We start from the raw sequence: 20502 nt of genomic DNA, 5'->3' as shown, positions 1-20502 counted from the left end.
TTCCTAAACAACCCTTGCAAACACACCATTAGAAAAGACAGTGGACCTCGATTATGAAACAAACGTACGACAGAAAACTGGACATTTATCAATATGGATGTGAGCGATGCCTACGATTAAGGGGTTAGTTCACCCAAAAATACAAATTCTGTCATTAATTACTCACCCTCATGTTGTTCTACACTCGTAAGACCTTCATTCATCTTCGGAACACAAATTAAGATATTTTTGATTGAATCCGATGGCTCAGTGAGGCCTGCATAGACAGCAATGGTACTTTCTCTCGAGATCCATAAAGGTACTAAAAACATATTTAAAACAGTTCATGTGAGTAGGCCTACGTTGGTTCTACCTTAATATTATAAAGCAATGAGAATATTTTTTGTGCGCCAAAAAAACCAAAACTTTTTAACAATATCTAATGATGGCCGATCATTAGATATTGATAATTGCCTACTCAAATACCAATTATCTCGATTAATTGGTCTTTAAAAATTCTAATACACACATACACTGATGTTCCCCCTTGTGTGATGTCATTCCTGTGTGTGTGCGGGACTTCCCGTTGCTGTGGTTGGATGATATAGTGGATGAGCAGTCAAACATCGTGGGCTTCTCAATGTTTAACACCACCCACCCATTTTACCTGGAGTTTATCAGGAGCCTAAATCTGTCCTGGAGAGAGGGCCGTGACATTAACCCATACCCCGGACCAGCAGTAAGACACACACAAACACAAAAAATGATCAATGTATCACACACAGACTGCTCACCCTAACCTCTCTGTGTGTTCAGCTGTCATCGGCCCTGCTGTTTGATGCAGTCCATGTCAAGTCAATTCATCTTCATGTATATAGCACGTTTCATAATACATATTGTTTCAAAGCAGCTTCACAGTGACAATAGGAAAATTCTTATCGAGCTAAAGTTGGTTTTTAATTTTAACACTTCCGTTGTAAAAATTGTTAATTATTACTTTAGGGGCCACTTAAATGACACCTTTCCTAGTGAAGTAGACCGAATACCTTTAATGCATTCTTGCCGTTCATTTACGTGTTTAGTCTATAGGTTTGCGTGTTTGAGTGTGTATGTGCGCAGAAGCTTGGTCTTTTTAAAAATATTTGCCAAATTACTTGTCTGGTCCGCATAATACAGAAAGATTTGTTGTGTCCACTGATCTATGCCAACTGGAATAATTTTGATAACGTTTTATCTATACATATGGAAAGGAAAGGGAAATGGGCCTCTGTAGGAGATAGTTTAGTTGAAACGTCAGGGCTGAGTTATCATCATGTCTAGATGCAGGTTCTTCATCTCATCTGGATACGGCCTGGACAGTGATAGGAAGACTGTTCCAAAGTTTAGGTGCTAAATAGGAAAAGGATCTACCGCCTGCGGTTGATTTTGATATTCTTGGTATTATCAACTGTCCAGAATTCTGAGATCGCAATAGACGTGAAGGACTATAATGCATTAAGAGCTCTCTCAGGTACTGGGGAGCTAAACCATTTAGTGCTTTGTAAGTAAGTAACAAGATTTTAAAATCTATACGATGTTTAACAGCTAGGTAGCCACTGCAGTGTTGACAGAACCGGGCTAATATGGTCATACTTCCTGGTTCTGGAAAGAACTCTAGCTGCTGCATTTTGGACCAGCTGTAGTTTATTTATCAAGCGAGCGGAACAAGCACCCAGTAGAGCATTACAGTAATCAAGCCTTGAGGTCATGAAAGCATGAACTAACTGTTCCGCATTTGTCATTGAGAGCATATGTCGTAGTTTAGATATATTTTTAAGATGGAAATATGCGGTTTTACAGATGCTAGAAACATGGCTTTCAAATGAAAGATTGGTATCAAAGAGCAAACCCAGGTTCCTAACTGACGAAGAAGACTTAACAGAGCAGCCATCATGTTAGACAGTATTCTAGGTTGTTATGTGCAGAGGTTTTTGGTGCAATAATTAGAATCTCTGTTTTTTTCTAAATTTTTGGTAAGTTTCGTCAGGGCACGAAGAAATATAGAGCTGAGTATCATCAGCGTAATAGTGAAAACTAACACCATGCTTCCTAATGATATCTCCCAAGGGTAGCATGTACAAAGTGAAAAGCAATGGGCCTAGTACTGATCCTTGCGGTACTCCATATTGAACTTGTGATCGATATGACATCTCTTCGTTTACTACTACAAACTGATAACGTTCAGATAAGTATGATTTGAACCATGCCAATGCAATTCCGTTAATGCCAACTTAATTTTCGAGTCTATTCAAAAGAATGTTGTGATCGATAGTGTCAAATGCAGCACTAAGATACAGTAACACTAATAGAGAGATACAAACACAATCAAGAAATTCATAAAGTCATTACTGCTGTGCTGTTTGGAAATATCAGATGTTGAAGCTCTATTTCTCATTAATTTAGCCACTGCATCAAATAAATACCTAGGGTTGTGTTTATTTTCTTCTAAGAGATTTGAAAAATAAGTAGATCTAGCATTTTTAAGGCCTTTCTGTACTCAATCATTCTCTCCATGAAATGTGAAATGAATGATGAGAAGCCCATGATGTTTGACTGCTCATCCACTATCTAGTGGATGAAAACTTCTAGTTTTGTTTTCTTCCATCTGCGCTCCATTTTTCTGGCAGCTCTCTTAAGGGCCTGAGTATGCTCGTTGTACCACGGCGTTGGATTAGTTTCCTTAATCTTCTTTAAGCACAGAGGAGCAACTGAGTCTAATGTGCTGGAAAAGAGAGAGTCAATAGTTCTGTTGCAACATCGAGGTCTTCTAAGCTATCTGGTTTGCTAAGGTGATGAAACTGATCAGGAAGATTATTTATATAGCAATCTTTAGTGGTAGAAGTGATGGTCCATATTTATGGCTGGGTGGCGGTTTTGCAGCCTTGGCTAAATGTAATATACACAAGACTAAATAATGATCTGAGATGTCATCGCTCTGCTGCGGAATTTCAACGGCATCAATATCGATTCCATGTGACAATATTAGATCTAAAGTATGATTACGACAATGAGTGGGTCTGACACATGTTGTCTAACTCAAATAGAGTTTAGAATGTCTGTAAATGCCAATCCCAATGCGTCTTTTCATTATCTACATGGGTATTAAAATCACCAGCAACAAGGACTTTATCCGCAGCTAGTACTGACTCTGATAGAAAATCAGCAAATTCTTTGATAAAGTCTGTATGGTGCCCTGGTGGCCTGTATACAGTAGCCAGCACAAATGTCAACTTACATAACATTACATAAACCACCATCACTTCAAAAGAATTGTATTTGAAGGAATTACAGCAACACCTCCCCCTCTGCCTTTCTGACGAGGATTGTGTCGATAATCGTAACCTTAAGGGCTAGACTCATTTAAAGTAATGTAATCGTCTGGTTTTAGCCAGGTTTCTGTCAAACACAGCACATCTAGATTATTGTCTGTGATAATATCATACAATAACAATAAGTGCTTTTGAAGAAAGGGATCTAATATTCAACAACCTAAGCTTTATCATTTGTTTTTCAGTATTATCTCTTTTTTATTTGTTGAACATCAATTAATTTTTTACCCTTAAATTGTCACGGTGTGTGACCATAGGAGGAAGAAGGCAGGAGAAGCAGGTTTTCAAAATAACTCAAACGGCAGGTAAACACATCCAAAATACTACAGCAGGTGAACACATCCAAAACAACAGTGACTGGACAACTGAGGGAGGTGAGTGGTGTGCTTAAAAGTCCTGTGTGATGAGGTGCTGACAGGGTACAGGTGTGTGTGATCAGCAGATGGTGGAGTGAGAGCAGGTGAGGGCCAGGGAGGATGATGGGAGATGGAGTCCAGGAGAGATGGAGTCCAGGACAGATGGAGACTGTGACATAAATAGATTTGGAAGTTTTTTGTATTTACTAATTCGGGGTACAGACACAGTCTCTGTGTGATAATATCTAGGTGAAAGATTTTCTATGTGTTGGGAATTATCTGACTTTTCACCCAACTGCTCTGCTGTGCGGGCTCTACAGCCGGACCCGAACAATGTACAGAGTTCAGTAAGATAGTCACATCCAAAACAGTATCTAGCAAAATGCTAACGTGCTGTGATAGCGATTTGGATTAAAAGATTAAATGCTACTGATGTCAGATTAATGCGATGCAATATCAGATATATGGTAATGATTAAATAGACAAGTAATTATAATAAATAGATTCAAAACAAAGCTCTACGGAGCTACAGACACAAACAATTCAACAGCGAGGCAAAGAGGAGCAGACTGGAGTCAATCACCCATGTGGTGGTGAGTGCAGTGCAGGAACTCAACCGGAGTCAGGAGATTGGCATCAAGCCTCTCAGCTGCACCTCCCCTCAAATCTGGCAACACGGAACCAGCCTCATGAACTACCTGCGTATGGTCAGTCTGTGTGTGTGTGTGTGTGTGTGTGTGTGTGTTTATTCAACCACTTGAAAGTCCTCCAGGATTGTTTTCAGCTTAGAGAACACCCATTGTGTTATTTAAAGTAACATAGCTGTTTCTATTGACTTTCTCTCTCTTCCCATGTTTTGATCAGGTGGAGTATGATGGTTTGACAGGTCGAGTTGAGTTCAACAGTAAAGGCCAGAGGACCAATTACACCCTCCATATTCTGGAGAAGCACAGGGGAGGCCACAAAGAGGTTAAAGACACACGCATACACATTTACTCAGATACCTAAATGGGGACATGCCATAGACATCTACTGTTGTTATAGTTTTAACATTATATAAGTACACATACACACACACACACATTTTAAATAGTGCTACCATCTTTGATTTGATTGCTTAATTTCTCAACAATCTCTGTGTTAGATTGGGATCTGGTACTCTAATAACACTCTCCTGATGAACTCCACCAGTCTGGACATCAACACCTCTGAGACTCTGGCTAACAAGAGCCTCATCATCACCACCATACTGGTGAGGACCAACTGCACTACAGCAGGCCCAGATAGCCAATTATGTTCACACAATGTTTACCACATCTACATCTGTAAATCCTGTGCAGAACTCTATAATGCTCAGCCCACTTAAACACTTAATTCATTATTTACTCAATAGAAAGACAATTTACAGTATGCCTATCATGATGGAAAGAACAAAGTCATTATTGAGGAATTCACAGTTAGCTTACATGGTCATTTCATTTTAGCAAAACTAGTCAAAAGATATTACAAAATATAGACACACATTTCTGTAATTTTAACTAACAGGATGCAAGATGCATCCTCAATATGCAAGATGCAGGGCCTCAAATCATGTCAACATTTTCTTATATTTAAGACTGAGGTCAGCTCTAAAAACCTATGGAGTTCCCTGGTCTGCTAATATACTTTCACATTCTTTGTGGAAGTGGATGGACTTTAACACCCCCTCAAGTGGCTTAGTCTCTAAAGTCTCTATTCTCTTTCTCTTTCAAATCTCTATTCTCTTTCAACAGTACTCCTATATACCAGCTATTTATTCCTAGGAAAAGGAAGTAACAACTAAACCTGATTGGGATGTCATATGGGCCAGATGTTTAATTGCATCTAAGAACAAGGTGCATCAGATGATCCACTATAAACTTATTAATAGGGCTTACATTACTCCAGGTTTATTGATTCTTATTGTCATCTATGTAATAATTCTATAGTAGCTTCGTATTTGCACATGTTCTAGGAATGTCCTAAGGTGGTATGTATGGCCCTCTCTGATATTTCACATCTAGAAATACCTCAGGACTCCATATTCTTCTTGCTCTTAGATGACTACACTTCAGGTAAATATTCATCAAAAGAGGATCCTATAGGCTGCAGGTATCCTAAAACTATGGATTGAACCATCCACCTCTTCTACTTCCATCTGGCTTTCTTACTTGAGACATTGCCTTGCTTGAGGGCACCACTTCTAAACTCAATGGGGCCAAGGACAGAACTATTCAAAGCTGGTCAATAACCGCCGAGATGTTGTTAGAAAACCTAAAACCTTGACTTCCCAATTATGTGTAGCCTACTTATTTACTTTGTTCTGGTAATTTTCATAGCATCTGTTTGTATATAGTTCATTGAATCTGTGATAATGTTTCTGAGACTTATAATAAAATGTTAATCAAATATTGTGATTAATTTGAATAAGAAATTGATATATAAAGTAATTAATTTGTAATTAATTTTCATTAAGAAATTAAACTCATGGGAACTGATTTAAGGTTTTAATAACCTTAGAGAGACCAAGTGTTTTATAACAAAAATCCTGACCCACACTCACTCACACGGAAAACGTCTCGGGTTACAGATGTAACCCTGGTTCCCTGAGTAGGGAACGAGACGCTGCGTGACAACGCATTGGGAACCTTCTGCGTGATGTCGTCACTGAAGCACTCATGTATCTAACCAATCGCGTAGCGAGACGTCAGAGACGGGTGACGTCACGGACCAGGAAACTATAAAGCACACCCGGATGCAGAGCACGCTAGCTTCTGAATAAGTCTGAAGCAAGCACTCGCAAGTGTGCAGGGGTACGGCAAGAGACGCAGCGTCTCGTTCCCTACTCAGGGAACCAGGGTTACATCTGTAACCCGAGACGTTCCCTTTCGTGGGAACTATCGACGCTGCGTGACAACGCATTGGGAACGCAATCCCAACTGAGCCGTAGCTCAAACACTTGTCAAAGTTATCTTGACAAAACGGAGGACCCCAGAGTGGAGCCGATATCAAGGTTATAATACTTAATAAATGTGTGCTGGTATGACCATCCAGCTGCATCACATATATCACCCATGGAAACTCCTGACATCAAAGCTTTTGATGCCGCCATACCCCTAGTTGAATGGGCGCGAACATTCAAAGGAGAAGGCTGTCCGGCCGCTTCATAGGCAAGTGAGATGGCCTCGACCACCCACTTGCTCATTCTCTGCTTCGATGCTGGGCCGCCTTTTTTAGGGGACCCATAACAGACAAACAATTGATCTGACTTACGCCACAGGGCAGCTCTGTGGACATAAGCATCCAAAGCCCTTACTGGGCACAGCAGATAAAATTTTTCCTGATCCGCAGATTCAAATGGAGGAGGATAGAAGGCCTGAAGCACAGTGGGGCCTGGGACATTGGTAGGGACCTTTGGGACATAACCCGGTCTAGGATACAGGAATGCTTTCACCATTCCTGGAGCAAATTCAAGAAAAGAAGGAGCAACAGAAAGTGCTTGTAAGTCTCCTATCCGCTTCAGAGAAGTGATAGCCAATAAAAGAATCGTTTTAAGAGTGAGGAACCTCTCAGGAACCTCCTCTAGTGGTTCAAAGGGAGCCTCAGCTAACCCCTGTAAGACCACGGCCAAGTCCCAGGCCGGAACCCTTGTGCGCACTGGAGGCCTCAACCTCAGTGTGCCACGGAGGAAGCATGTGACGAGGGGGTCTCGACCTACCGAGATATTCCCCTCAAGAGGAGCATGACATGCTGAAATTGCTGCAATGTAAACCTTCAAGGTTGAGTGAGATAGGACCTCCGAGAATTTTTCCTGGAGGGATTTTAGCACACAGCTAATAGAAGAAAGGACAGGGTCCGTATTATTGTTTCTACACCAGGTAGAAAACAAATTCCATTTGTAGGCATACAACTTCCTCGTGGCGGCAGCATGGGTCCCTGGGACAGGAATCAAGGCTTTTTCCACATGACCCGAGCACGAAGGCATCGCCGCGTGACTTAGATCATGCGAAAAGGATTTCCCCTCAGGGAAAACCCCTTGGTCCTGTGCCACCACTGTAAGGGTCTCATGTGCAGAAGGCCAATAGTAATCACGTTGGACGCAGCTGCCATCAGACCCAACCGTCTCTGAAACGGTTTTACAGTGAGAGTGGTTCGAAGGGAGCCTCAGCTAACCCTTGTAATACCACAGCCAGGTCCCAGGCTGGCCTCAACCTCAGTGTGCCACGGAGGAAGCGAGTAACGAGGGGGTCTCGACCCACCGAGAAGCCACCCTCAAGAGAAGCATGAAAGGCTGAGATAGCCGCGACATAAACCTTCAAGGTTGAAGGCGATAGGCCCTCCGAGAATTTTTCTTGGAGAAATCTTAGCACAAAGCTGACAGGAGGGTGGACAGGGTCCATATTATTCTGTCTGCACCAAGCAGAAAATAAATTCCATTTATAGGAATAAAGCTTCCTCGTGGCGGGAGCTCTGGAGTTAAGGATGGTCTCCACAACCTCAGTTGGAAGACCAGCATCTATGAGCCTGGCCCCCTCAGAGGCTAGGCCCATAGCTTCCACAGTTCTGGGCGGGGATGTATTATCGAGCCGCCCGCTTGCGACAGGAGGTCCTGTCTAAGGGGAAGCTCCATTGGGGAGCCATTTAGTAAGGACACTAGGTCCGAGAACCATATTCTGGTTGGCCAGAAGGGGGCTACCAGTATTAGGCTGACCCCTTCCCGGTATAATTTCTCCAGAACTCCCGGGAGCAAGGCGATCGGGGGAAATGCGTACAGACGTAGCCTCGGCCACGTCTGTACCATAGCATCCAGACCCAGAGGTGCTGGATGTGTTAGGGAGTACCAGAGTGGTCACTGGGTTGACTCTCCCAAAGCAAATAGGTCGACTTCCGCTCGACCGAAATTTTTCCATAGGAGATCCACCACTTCTGGGTGGAGTCTCCACTCCCTGGGCCTCGGCCCCTGCCTCGACAGGGCGTCTGCTCCCTTTATACCCCGGGATGTAAGCTGCCTTCAGAGAGAGCAGCTTCCCTATGGACCATAGGAGGATCCGACGGGCCAAGTAGTAAAGTTGGCGAGACCGCAGACCCCCCTGATGGTTTATATCTGAGACCACCGCGTGTTGTCCGTGCGGACCAACACGTGATGGCCTCTCAGGTCTGGGAGAAAGTGTTTTAATGCTAGAAACACCGCCATCATCTCCAGCCGATTTATGTGCCAGGAGAGTTGATGGACCTCCCATAGAGCCTGAGCTGAGCGACCACTCGTGATCGCCCCCCAGCCCGTGAGGGAAGCATCTGTCGTAAGCATTACACGACGACCAGAAGTCCCCAGCACGGGTCCCTGGGACAGGAACCAGGGATCTTTCCACATGGCCAGAGCACGAAGGCATTGCCGCGCAACTTTGATCATGCGAAAAGGATTTCCCCTCGGAGAAAATCCCCTGGTCCTGAGCCACCACTGTAAGAGTCTCATGTGCAGAAGGCCAAAAGGTATGACGTTGGACGCAGCTGCCATCAGACCCAACAGTTTCTGGAACTGTTTTACAGTGAGTGACTGGCCTAACTTCACCCCTTTCACGGCTGCGAGAATGGAACTCACACGAGCAGGAGACAAATGTGTCTGCATCGCGGTGGAGTCCCAAACTACACCTAGATAAGTGGTAATCTGAGCCGGAACTAGCACACTCTTTTTGGCATTGAGCCTCAGCCCAAGCCTCTTCATATGGGACAGAACAGCAACTCGATGCTGAACTGCTAGTTGCTCTGATTGAGCTAGAATCACTTTCTATGTAATTCAGTACGCGGATGCCCTGGAGTCTCAGTGGAGCCAGCACTGCATCCACGCACTTCGTGAATGTGCGGGGTGATAATAACAGGCCGAAAGGAAGAACCCTGTATTGGTAAGCTTTGCCCCCGAAAGCAAACCTGAGGAACTTCCTGTGAGAAGGATGGATAGACACCTGAAAGTACACCTCTCTCAGGTCTATCGCCACAAACCAGTCCTCGGACCTGATCTGTGGGATAATCTGTTTAAGTGTAAGCATCTTGAATTTGAGCTTTCATATTGAGCGATTTAACACATGTAAATCTATGATAGGACACATCCTTCTTTGGAACAATGAAGTAGCGGCTGTAGAAGCCTGACAGCTTGCTGGGAGGAGGAACCCTTTCTATAGCTCCTTTTCGCAAGAGTGTCATAACCTCTTGTTCCATAACCAGAGACTGCTCGGGGGTCACCACTATGGGAAAAACCCCATTGAATCTGGGCGGGAAAGACAACATTGAATCTGGGCGGGCGAGGCCCTGTAACCCTTTTCTATGATGAGCAGCACCCATTTTGATATATTCGGTAGAAGTTTCCATTCTGCCATAAAATCTACTAAGGGAACCAGTCTCTCGAGACTGGCCTCTGGTGTTTTTGAGCACTTGAGTCGACGTTCTGGAGCGGCGCACCGGCAGAAAACAGACGAATCAAGTCATGACCGGCTCTCCTCGGAGGGTCGGTGGAGACCGCTGCGCCCTGACGCACACTGGGTGGCAGAGTTAGCATAACGGCCTCCTGAGGGCACCAAAGGGGGACGGGTGTCAGATATTCTAACACAGGACCCCCTCCGGAGGGGGCTGCCCTCATGAAGCCTTCTTGGTGATAATAACAGTCCGCAGATCTGTCTTACTTCACAAAGACTTCAGCTGTGTCACCTGTCCCGGTCCCCAAGCTTTCTGCGGGGGAGCAAGGGTGGTGACACCCTTTTCCTTTAAATTCCTCAGAATTTAATGTATTCAATATTTCATTTAATCCTTAAATTAAATGCAGCCCAAAACAGTCAAAAATGACAGGCTGAATATATTAGAATACAAAGAGAATTATAGCTCGTAATAGTTTGCAAAGTATTATAGGGAAAGAGAGAAAGGGAAACTCCCGTCTGCTCAGTTCCCTCCAGATATATATAAACACATTATATACAATATATACTACGTGCACGCAATCTATGCGCAGCCTCGGCAAACGCAAGATCCGAGCGAGCCGTATATTTTTTGTTGCACACTTAATCTACGCGCTGCCTCGGCAAACGTGAGATTCGAGCTCCTTATTGCAGGCTTAATCCACGCGCTGCCTCGGCAAACGCGAGATCTAAGCCTCGTGTTAGACTTTTATTCCCTTGAGAATAAAGCCAACAGGAGTGGAGATAAAAACTCCCGCTAGTGCATTTCTTTCTTTACACTCCGGGACATTTTTATGAATGAACCGTCAGCTGCTTTGTTTTCGAACTGACGTGCATGCTCCACTCCCTAACACGATGTGTGTGAGGTGGCGAGTCCTCAGATCGATATCACAATATCCACCTCCTCAGAGCTGGGCATGTGAAATACCGGTGCCTCAACCCAGGGAAGAAACCGCAGAGCGTGCTTCCACCTGGGAGACGGCACTGAATCTGGCAGGTAAGGGCAGAGAAAGGGCAGCGCCCGTCTCTAACCCCTCTCTAACCCCTCTGTCAGATCCATTTGTGAACCCCACGAATGGCTTCTTTTTCGCGATCCGTGGGGAACACTGGAACACAGTATTCTGAGAGCGAGTTTCTTTTTTATAGTGCACACAGACGGCTCCCTCGAGAGCTGCCCGGGCTTACTCAACTCCCATTTCTCGCCATAATACGTGTCTTTTTTATAAATATATATATATGGATTGGTGTGAGATACTCTTGTCCTCAGACAAAGATATCGTGACTTGTTTATATGAAATAAGACAAACAACACCAAATAAGACACACGATAACATAGAGTGCTTGCTGAAGACACAGAAGCTAGCGTGCTCTGCATCCGGGTGTGCTTTATAGTTTCCTGGTCCGTGACGTCACCCGTCTCTGACGTCTCGCTACGCGATTGGTTAGATACATGAGTGCTTCAGTGACGACATCACGCAGAAGGTTCCCAATGCGTTGTCACGCAGCGTCGATAGTTCCCACGAAAGGGAACTGGTTAGTTCTGCTTAATTTGTGCCGACTCCAGTGTATAGCTTTGATCAATAGCGCCATCTTGTGGCCAGAGTAAAACATGCAAGATTAAAACACATTTAAATGAACAGAGGATGAGATGATACACATTGGGGTGAATAGCCTGATATTTGAAATTCGGTGTGAACTTCTCTGCTTGTCCTGTCCTGAATGATAACAGCCATTACAGAGATTAAAATCTGGATAACTAAGGGTAATAGATGGATGGATGGATGGATCATGGATAGATGGATAGATAGACAGACAGACAGATAGATAGACAGATGATAGATAATGTGTCTAAATGCCTAGTAATACTGCATTTACTATATTTATGTTAATTAATAGATTGAATATTCATAGAGTACCTAATCCTTTTTGGCTTTTATTCCTGTCACTTTCATTTACCTCTCTTTCTATTCCACTGTCTCTCAGGGCAGGAAGCCAGGTTATTTCTCCTTCCTGGATCCCTTCTCACCGGCTGTTTGGCTCTTCATGCTGCTGGCTTACCTCGCTGTCAGCTGTGTGCTTTTTCTTTCTGCTAGGTACACACAAATGCACACCAGCACACTCAAAAACTGCTAAAATCATTGTCTTAATCAGTGTGTTTTTATAGTTTTCCAGTAAAAAATATCGATACCTCTTTAAAACAACATGAATTTATTTAAGATATTAATACTTTATTTCAGAGAACTAAATTAAGTCTTTTTCTCTATCTCTCTCTCTGGGTACTTGTGTCAGGTTGAGCCCGTATGAATGGTATAACCCTCATCCGTGTCTGCGTGAGCGCAGAGACCTGCTGGAAAATCAGTACACACTAGGAAACAGCCTGTGGTTTCCTATCGGAAGCTTCATGCAGCAGGGGTCAGAGATCATGCCCCGAGCCCTGTCCACACACTGCGTTAGTGGGGTCTGGTGAGTTTGAGAGTGTGCTGCAGCTCCATATGTGTTGATAGTTGTTTTAACAGAGTCAATGGACACATTACACAGCACAGCTATGGGCTTTTTGCACTCTGCTTCCATCATTTATTTCGTCTCTCTCTCTCTTTTTTAGGTGGGCATTCACTCTTATAATAATCTCCTCATACACAGCGAATCTGGCTGCTTTTCTGACAGTGCAGAGAATGGAAGTGCCAATCAAATCAAACCTGATGACCTGGCAGATCAAACTAATATCCAGTACGGCACCATTCATGGAGGAAGCACCATGACCTTTTTTATGGTACAAATCATTTGATACTAATATATAAGTTTACACACATCTGTACTGTGTATGTTATGTGGCCATAATAAATAGTACGGAATTTCCATAAATACTGTACACTGTTTGGTGTTCCAAACTTCTTGTTATCCTTCAGAAAATGTTGATTATCAACCTCAGGAGAGGAGGTCACACTATATATATTACAAGATGTTTCATTTTCTATTCATTTTCTATTTTGCACCTCTATTACCAACATTAAGAACATATTTACAGTTGAAAGTGAAACTTTTTTTTTTTAACAAAAAATATTGAAATAGAAAAAAAAAACAATGCAGGGTGGGGATTTTCTGTCTATATTTTATTTGTGAACTGATGTTCAGCTGTTCTTTTGAAAAGTCAAGTTATTTTCATCAGCGGTAAACGCACTGTTCACAGACACGAAAAAGTAACTTTAAATTCCCCAAGCTGATTGCTCACTAAAAAAACCCCCACAGCCATCATGTTTTCAGGCCACTTCAAGTTTGATTTTGACATGACATAAAATGGTGCTATCTAAGTGGAATTGTTTACTTACTTTTTAATTAGTCCTCCCATTAACGCCAAAATATTTTTTTTTCTTCAGACTGATTCATGAACATGCAAGAAAATGAAATCAATCATAAACCAATCATAACCAATCATATCCAACCATAGTGCGATGAAGGCATTGCCTCCTCTAACATGACTTTCCCACTTTCATTCTCAATTACCCCCACCAATCCCACCGCACGCTCTAGCGTTCTGTTAAAACTCAATGGGCTCAGGGGAGGCTTCTCGCTGTAACTTTACCCGCTGGTGTTGCAGTTGGACAGCATTACTTTAGAAAATTGAGTGGGTCCCATTTTATATTAGGTGGCCATAACTACTATGTACTTACATTGAATTTAATAATTTGATACAATGCACTTATTGTGTACATACATGTTTTTACATTGTACTTATATTTTAAAAGTACCTGCATGTAATTAAATCTATTTCTTTAATTATGTTTATAATTACACTGTTGACCCATCCCTTACACCTTAACCCACCCTTAAACCTACCCATACCACCAAATATTATCCGTATCCTACCTCAATAGCAGCAAAACTGTTTTGCAATACAATATAAACACAATAAGTACACTGTCCTTATTTTTGATGTACATAGTAGTTAAGGGCATCTAATATAAAGTGGTACCAATGAGTGATTTATACACTTTTTAGGTCACATTTTGTAATATTTGCTTTGTTCTATTTTTGTAATAGAATTTTTTTTTGAGGAGGCACCGCCTTCCTTGCCTCCTTGAAAGAAACACACCTGAAATATATCAATGGCTGAATCACTTACAACAAGATCAATAACAAGCATTTAGAAAATAGATAGGGTGGATTTTAATTTCATGTTGACTTTAAAACATCTTTATTGATGTAATTTAAAAATAAAATTTTTATAACATTTAAAAAATACGTAAAAGTTTACTAGACCCCAAGTTTGCAAAATTAGCCTAAATTAAGCCATCTCCAGTTTGGGACCAAATTATGGTTTATAGTTATTGATTAACTTGTATAAATTTGCCATAAATTAAAGAAAAATATTTTTCTACAATTAGTTGCAGACAAACTTCATATAAGCTGTCAAGACTAAAACTGAGAAAATGTAATATTATTATTTAATTGTCATGCTGTAGAAATTATCCAAATGATGTCACTTCCTGAGCATCACAATTGTATTATACTTTTTTTATTGGTGGAAGATTAAACAGTGGCAGGACTGCATAAAATAAAATAATAATAAAATTATGTTCTAATTGCATTTTGTTAATAATTAAAAAGTCCATAGTTCAGTCATGGAACTCTTGTTTTACCCTCCTCCTCCCCAGCTCCACCTGTGGAGTTCTGCTATGGGTCTTCTCTAATTTTCTTGCAGCAGCATGTTTCCATATTATGTTTGTTATTTGAACTAAGCTGAACAATCCTCATATTTGCTCAGCAGCAGCAACGTAGCAGATCTCGTCCACAAAAATCAAGCATATGTACATTCCATGCCCCATGCCAATAAATGCTGGTTATAAATCACTGCAAGAGTTGTCATGACTGAACAACAATAAGTTGAATTATAATTATAAATTCAAAAGATTTTGTGTGGAATACAGACATTTGATGTGTTTAAGTTTATCTAACTTATCTAACAGGTGTCATAGCAAAAAAGCTTGAGATGTGTGCCTCTAATGCTTTATGCATCTCCTTACACTGAGCATCTGTTGAAAAGGGAAAAAATTGTTTAAATATTTTCAGTTTTGTACCATATTAATGGAAAGTGCCAGCAGGCATATATTTGCATATGTGTATGGATGAGTTTCGTGAATCTTGTTTATTTTCTTGTTGGTTTTTCGTGTAGATTACCCTTGGCTTACTGACTGTGTATTTTCTTATCAGTTTTTTTGTTTGCTGTGTTACTGTTTTCTTTCTGTTTGATATTGTGCATGTCAAATAGTGTTTAAATGTTTATTTATGATGCATACACTGATGATACACCCTCTCCTCTCCTCTCTCAAAACTCCCGTTATCAAATGTATCAGTGGATGTGGAACTACATATTAATATTACATATTAGAACTACATAATACATATATTCTAAACAGTCTTGAGCTCTAAATATGCCTTCCTACTTGAGAGCACCATGAACGAGTACCACCCCAGCCTCAACTGCAACCTCTTCCTTTCCTCTTTAACACATACATTGTGGTCAGAAAGTCTGAGACCACATTAAAACAATGTATGCAATGATGAAGAAATATTTAAGATTTTGCCCTATTTCTCGGTCACTAATAAATTAAGTGTATGTGTCACATTAATCATGTAAACTCATTGGCTATAATCAGAGAGTTTTGTTTTTTTACAGAATGAGATGTGTCATTTACAATTCATTGCCACTTCCTCTTTCTAGTTCACAAAACGCATACATCTGCATTATTCCCTCTCCCAGGTTCTCCTTTCACAGATGAGATCAGTCTGCACTTTAATGCAATCATTTCCTCCCAGTCTCATCCCTGCTGAAATATCCAGTTGGAACTGGTAGCTGTGTTCAGAACATCTTAGTTGGTCAAAAAGCTACATTTTTGCCGCTGATAGTTCCATAAACCAGCAAGGAGCTAGTTTGTTTTTAGTCTAAGATGACAAGAAACAATCTATCAGCTTGAACCAGCTCATAACAGCTTGAAACCAGCTACCAGGTTCCAAAACACATGGATGCAGGGTGTGACGTACATTGAAGTTAAATGGGTTACTGGAAATAAAAAAAATAAAAAAATGCATTCCAAGGTAGGAAGTAGGGGTGTGACGAGATCTTGTGTCATGAGATCTCGCGAGACTAAATTGTGACAAGATTTCTCGTCGAGGCGAAAAAGCAGTCTCGTGATTGTGTGAGGGTGAAATTAGGATATGCATAATGATTACATTATGCCTCCACTGTCATTTTGCTTTTTATAGACATAAAAAAAACATTTAATTAAGTTGGATAACGGTCGCTGCCGCTCCCTATTCACAGAGTACGCGTGATCGTGAAAGTGAAAGTAAACGCGAGGGCACATTCAAATACGATGTCAATACCCCGCATTTTGAAAGCGGCTCCCTGATGCATCCAAATATCTCTCAATATTAAAGCTATTTTAGGCTGGGCTGTGTAGTTGTAACCATCTCTGAGCTCTGTATCATGCTTAAATTTGGTCTCTATTTGGTCTAAAGATATTGCTCATTGTTGATGTTGTTTAAAACATTGTTTATAAATGAGACCTTATTGTAAAGTTTTACCATTTTTATTTATACTCTTTTTATTTCCATAAACAATTTGTGGAAAGGAGTTCAGTTTGGAAGTCAAAAGTTGTAGAAGCTCATAAATCATGTACAGTAAGGTCTGAAGAGACTTGTATGAAATTATACAGGAGAGAAGCCAGTCAGTTGAATTTGCGGCAAAACGTTTTACAGTGCTTGAATACTGTTGTCTTTTACTGCATATGATAATTCATACTCCGAAAGTAGAACTGAAATGACAATAATTACAAGATGATTAGTTAAAACATTTCAAATGCACCTGCAGATTATTTTTCTAATCATCTTTGAGGATTTCTTAAAAATAGTTTGTAAAAATCTCGTCTTGTGAACTCATGTCTCGTCTCGTGAGCTACCTGTCTCGTCACACCCCTAGTAGGAAGGCATCAAGGCACGTCCGAATCCATCGTTAGCTTCACTTCCTGTCTCCTGAGGTCATCTGATCAATTTTTGAATGCAGCATAGTATCCTTCGCTGCCTTTGATATAGGCCTACCATAATCCTATTCTTTCCATTCGGTGACAGTTGAACTAGAGAAAGAAAGATGGTGTCTAAAAGTTGGGGTTTCTGGTCAGTTTGTGTGTAAATGTACATTCCCTTTCAGTCGGTCACGTTCGATGTACGTCGGAACTGATCGACGAATTGGGGATCGCTTTGAGAGATCAGTCTACTTCGAGTGTAACAAAAACGAGCCAATGCACATTGGTATGCGATAATTGCATCCAGTTGCTCTGTCCTGCAGCACAGGTATAAATGAGCAGAAGGTGCATCGCATATTTGCTTTTCGCTTCAGAGCCGAGCAGTGTTGTTCCTGCTCTGCAAATTTACTGAGAGTGTTTAACTCAGACGAGTTGTTCTTCAGGAAGGAACCTCTGCGAGCTGGTGCGGGTCTGACATTGCGGACAGCGGTGGTTGTGATCTCACGAGAGAGTGATACAAAAACAGCTGTATTCATGCCTCTCCCCAAGTGTGCGCCTTCAATGAGTCTGCTGTTAATTCAGCTTAAAGAGGTAGCACCTTCAATGAGAGTATGAGTGCGCACAACAGGCTTGGGACTTATTAACAGTCCCAAGCTTTACATATCGATACTTATGGCAATTAAACAAAGGTTATCATAACACTACTTTTACTTTAGATGACTCTTCCGTCGTGCACTCTTCCCAGGAGCGTTGCATGTGGTGCGAAGCCAGGATGTCTGAGTTTTTTTTTTTTTGACAACTGAAAAGTCGTGATTCTTATGATTTCATTCACTGTGATCCTGTCCAAAGACTGTCCTCTCAGACCCCCCCCCCCAAAAAAACACTTTCTCATCGGATCTACGCAAATCTCGTAGGTGACTTATTTCGATCTTAAAATGGTGAAGCGTTTGCATCTATGGTCTAGCAACAACACAGGCCTAATGGAAGAGCAGAAATGAGAAAAAAGACACTGACAAAAAGGGGAGACAAAAGTATGACATGTTTTTGCAATATTTGCCCCCTTGTTCACAATGTGCTTTCCATCTTTTCCTTGGAACGACAGAATTATCCTTTTCTTTTGGAAAATCATGTGTCATATCAAGGATTCTTTTGCACTATTGAACGATATACTATAACATTGACCATGTCTGAAGTAACCTTGAAAACGAGTTGGTTAAGATTTAAGATTGCCCGCCTCAATCTGAGGATTTAGAAGTGCTTCACGACAGCACAGAGATATTAAACTTCCCTTGTGATTCTGGGGCCGTATTCACAAAACATTTTATCTTGCCACTAAGAGTTCTCCTAAATAGCAGTAAAAGTTCTCTAGTTTTCTCTTAAAACCTATTCACAAAGCTGCTGAGACAAACTTTTACTAAGGAATAGAGAGAAGTCTTAAGCTAAGAGTAAGGGCGGGGTTGACCTTGTTGCTATGGATGATGTCAACACACTTACTAACTATGCCCACAGTGATTGGCTGATGGAGGAGAAGTCTCTGTCAGCGATTTAATCATAGGAATATTGTAGAACGAGATATTATGTTTCCATATTCAAAAAAAGGTTTTAAAATACAAATGTTGCCATATTCAAAGAAAGATTTGAAATGTAGGCTAAATGTCACAAATTAAACTAGTATATGTTCAGTTAATTGTCCACCTCTTACAAGTTTGCATCTCGAGAGATTGCAGAATTCAAGTGAAAAATTATGCTCTATAAACAAAGTTTGGGAGAAACACATTCAAACAGTCTTTCTAATCAGCTCGAGTGGAGGTATATATACACAGACGAGAGCCGACTCGCCTTACCTCAACAGTTTTCTGCATCCCTCCGCCAAACCCGCAACTCTCTCTCGGCTGGGATATGGGGCGAACTCTGGGTTTGGGCTAAATAAATTCCAAACAAATTCCAAGATCAGAGCCCTCGATCCCCTTGGACAGCACGCCAAATACGCTATTGCCTCAATGGTGTACAGTGTCTTTGGGTGGATTAGGACTGTTTGTGATTTGGTCTTAGTGACTTAGGAGTCCTCTTGACTACTCCTAACATTTCACAGGTTTAGGAGCTAGTTTTAGCGCTAAAATACTTTGTGAAATACTCTTAGAGAAAAAATTTAGGAGTCATAAATTTAGGACGAACACACCCATTATTTTTAAGTTTCTCCTAAATCTGTAAATTAGGAGGTACTTTTAGCCTTAAGATGTTTTGTGAATACGTCCCCAGAGCCAGACTTCGACAGAATGAGAGCACACACGTTAATGGAGGACAAAGATATTTGAAATTAAAAAGATATTCTAAACAGATATTCTTACTTTTCTGTACTATACTTATTTTTAAATTCTCTGTCTGTGTAATTTAATTCTGGGGTTGTGTTGTCTGAATTGGAAATTAAAAATAGAGATACTTTATTGATACCGAGGAGATCAACTCTGACTGAATATGTGTGTTATTGGACATAAGGAGCTGTGTGTTCATTAAAACGTGGACTTTGATGGGTCTGCAAGAACTTGTGAGTCCCTAAACAGTGCTGGAAATCACACCACATACCTCAACCCAAATCTGCACACGATACATTTACCACAGATCAGTGTTTTTAGAAACAGAAAGTCAGACATTTGATGCTGTGGTTCAACTTACATATGTATCTTTTTCCACACACATCACATGCACTGAAAAACGACTGATGAAAGTAGGAAGGAAATAGAAGAATCACAGATGTTCTAAAAGGTCTCCTAACCTCTTTTTAATAGTTTTTTTTATTTTTTTTAATAAAACTTTCTATACAAAGGTGTATTGCATTATAAAATGATGGTTATTTACACGAATATTACATTTTGGAGGTGAAGAGGATATTTTAAATGAATGCATCAAGGTCAAGGGGTCAGTTTTACGGGTTGACGGGGAATCTTCAACCATGTTATGTCAAAACTAGACAAAGAAACTCATTTGGAATAAAAATGTGTTAATTTGTCTTTAACATCATGCATTTTTCATTTTTTTTCAACTCTCTCATCCCTTATGCTACAGACTGGATTGTGTTTTTCTGCTTTCTGCAGACAATTTTGTTACTCTAAATCGAAATCAAAGCCAACAAAGAAATGAAAATAAAGGAACACTTAGGAATGCATGTTCACAATATCTTGTAATCAGCACATTTTTTTTAAGAAGTTGCAAGACTTGTGACTTTTGCTAGGCTCAAGTCTACCTCAAAAAAGAGAAGCAGCTCACTTTTTGCCAAAACACTGTCAGTGTCAGTTTTTGGGCCATTTTTGGGAAATTATTA

At 41.0% G+C, this 20502-nt stretch overlaps 2 protein-coding genes across 2 annotated transcripts in view; both read left to right on the top strand.

The window, feature by feature from the left end:
* LOC125242905 (carcinoembryonic antigen-related cell adhesion molecule 20-like) overlaps positions 1 to 20502 on the top strand; it is a 151332-nt gene that overhangs the window by 8620 nt on the left and 122210 nt on the right. The window lies entirely within an intron of this gene.
* On the top strand, positions 427 to 13344 carry LOC125242912 (glutamate receptor ionotropic, kainate 5-like). The gene is made up of 8 exons (XM_048152016.1): positions 427 to 718; positions 796 to 828; positions 4291 to 4410; positions 4568 to 4672; positions 4848 to 4955; positions 12148 to 12257; positions 12454 to 12627; positions 12767 to 13344. The coding sequence occupies exons 1-8, from the start codon at positions 620 to 622 to the stop codon at positions 12921 to 12923; spliced, it is 906 nt and encodes a 301-aa protein (XP_048007973.1). The 5' UTR covers positions 427 to 619; the 3' UTR covers positions 12924 to 13344.

This window comes from Megalobrama amblycephala, linkage group LG13 (assembly GCF_018812025.1).
Source record: "Megalobrama amblycephala isolate DHTTF-2021 linkage group LG13, ASM1881202v1, whole genome shotgun sequence".
NCBI lineage: Eukaryota > Metazoa > Chordata > Actinopteri > Cypriniformes > Xenocyprididae > Megalobrama > Megalobrama amblycephala.
The sequence above is the reverse complement of the archived record's forward strand: the minus strand, read 5'-3'. Positions and strand labels throughout refer to the sequence as shown.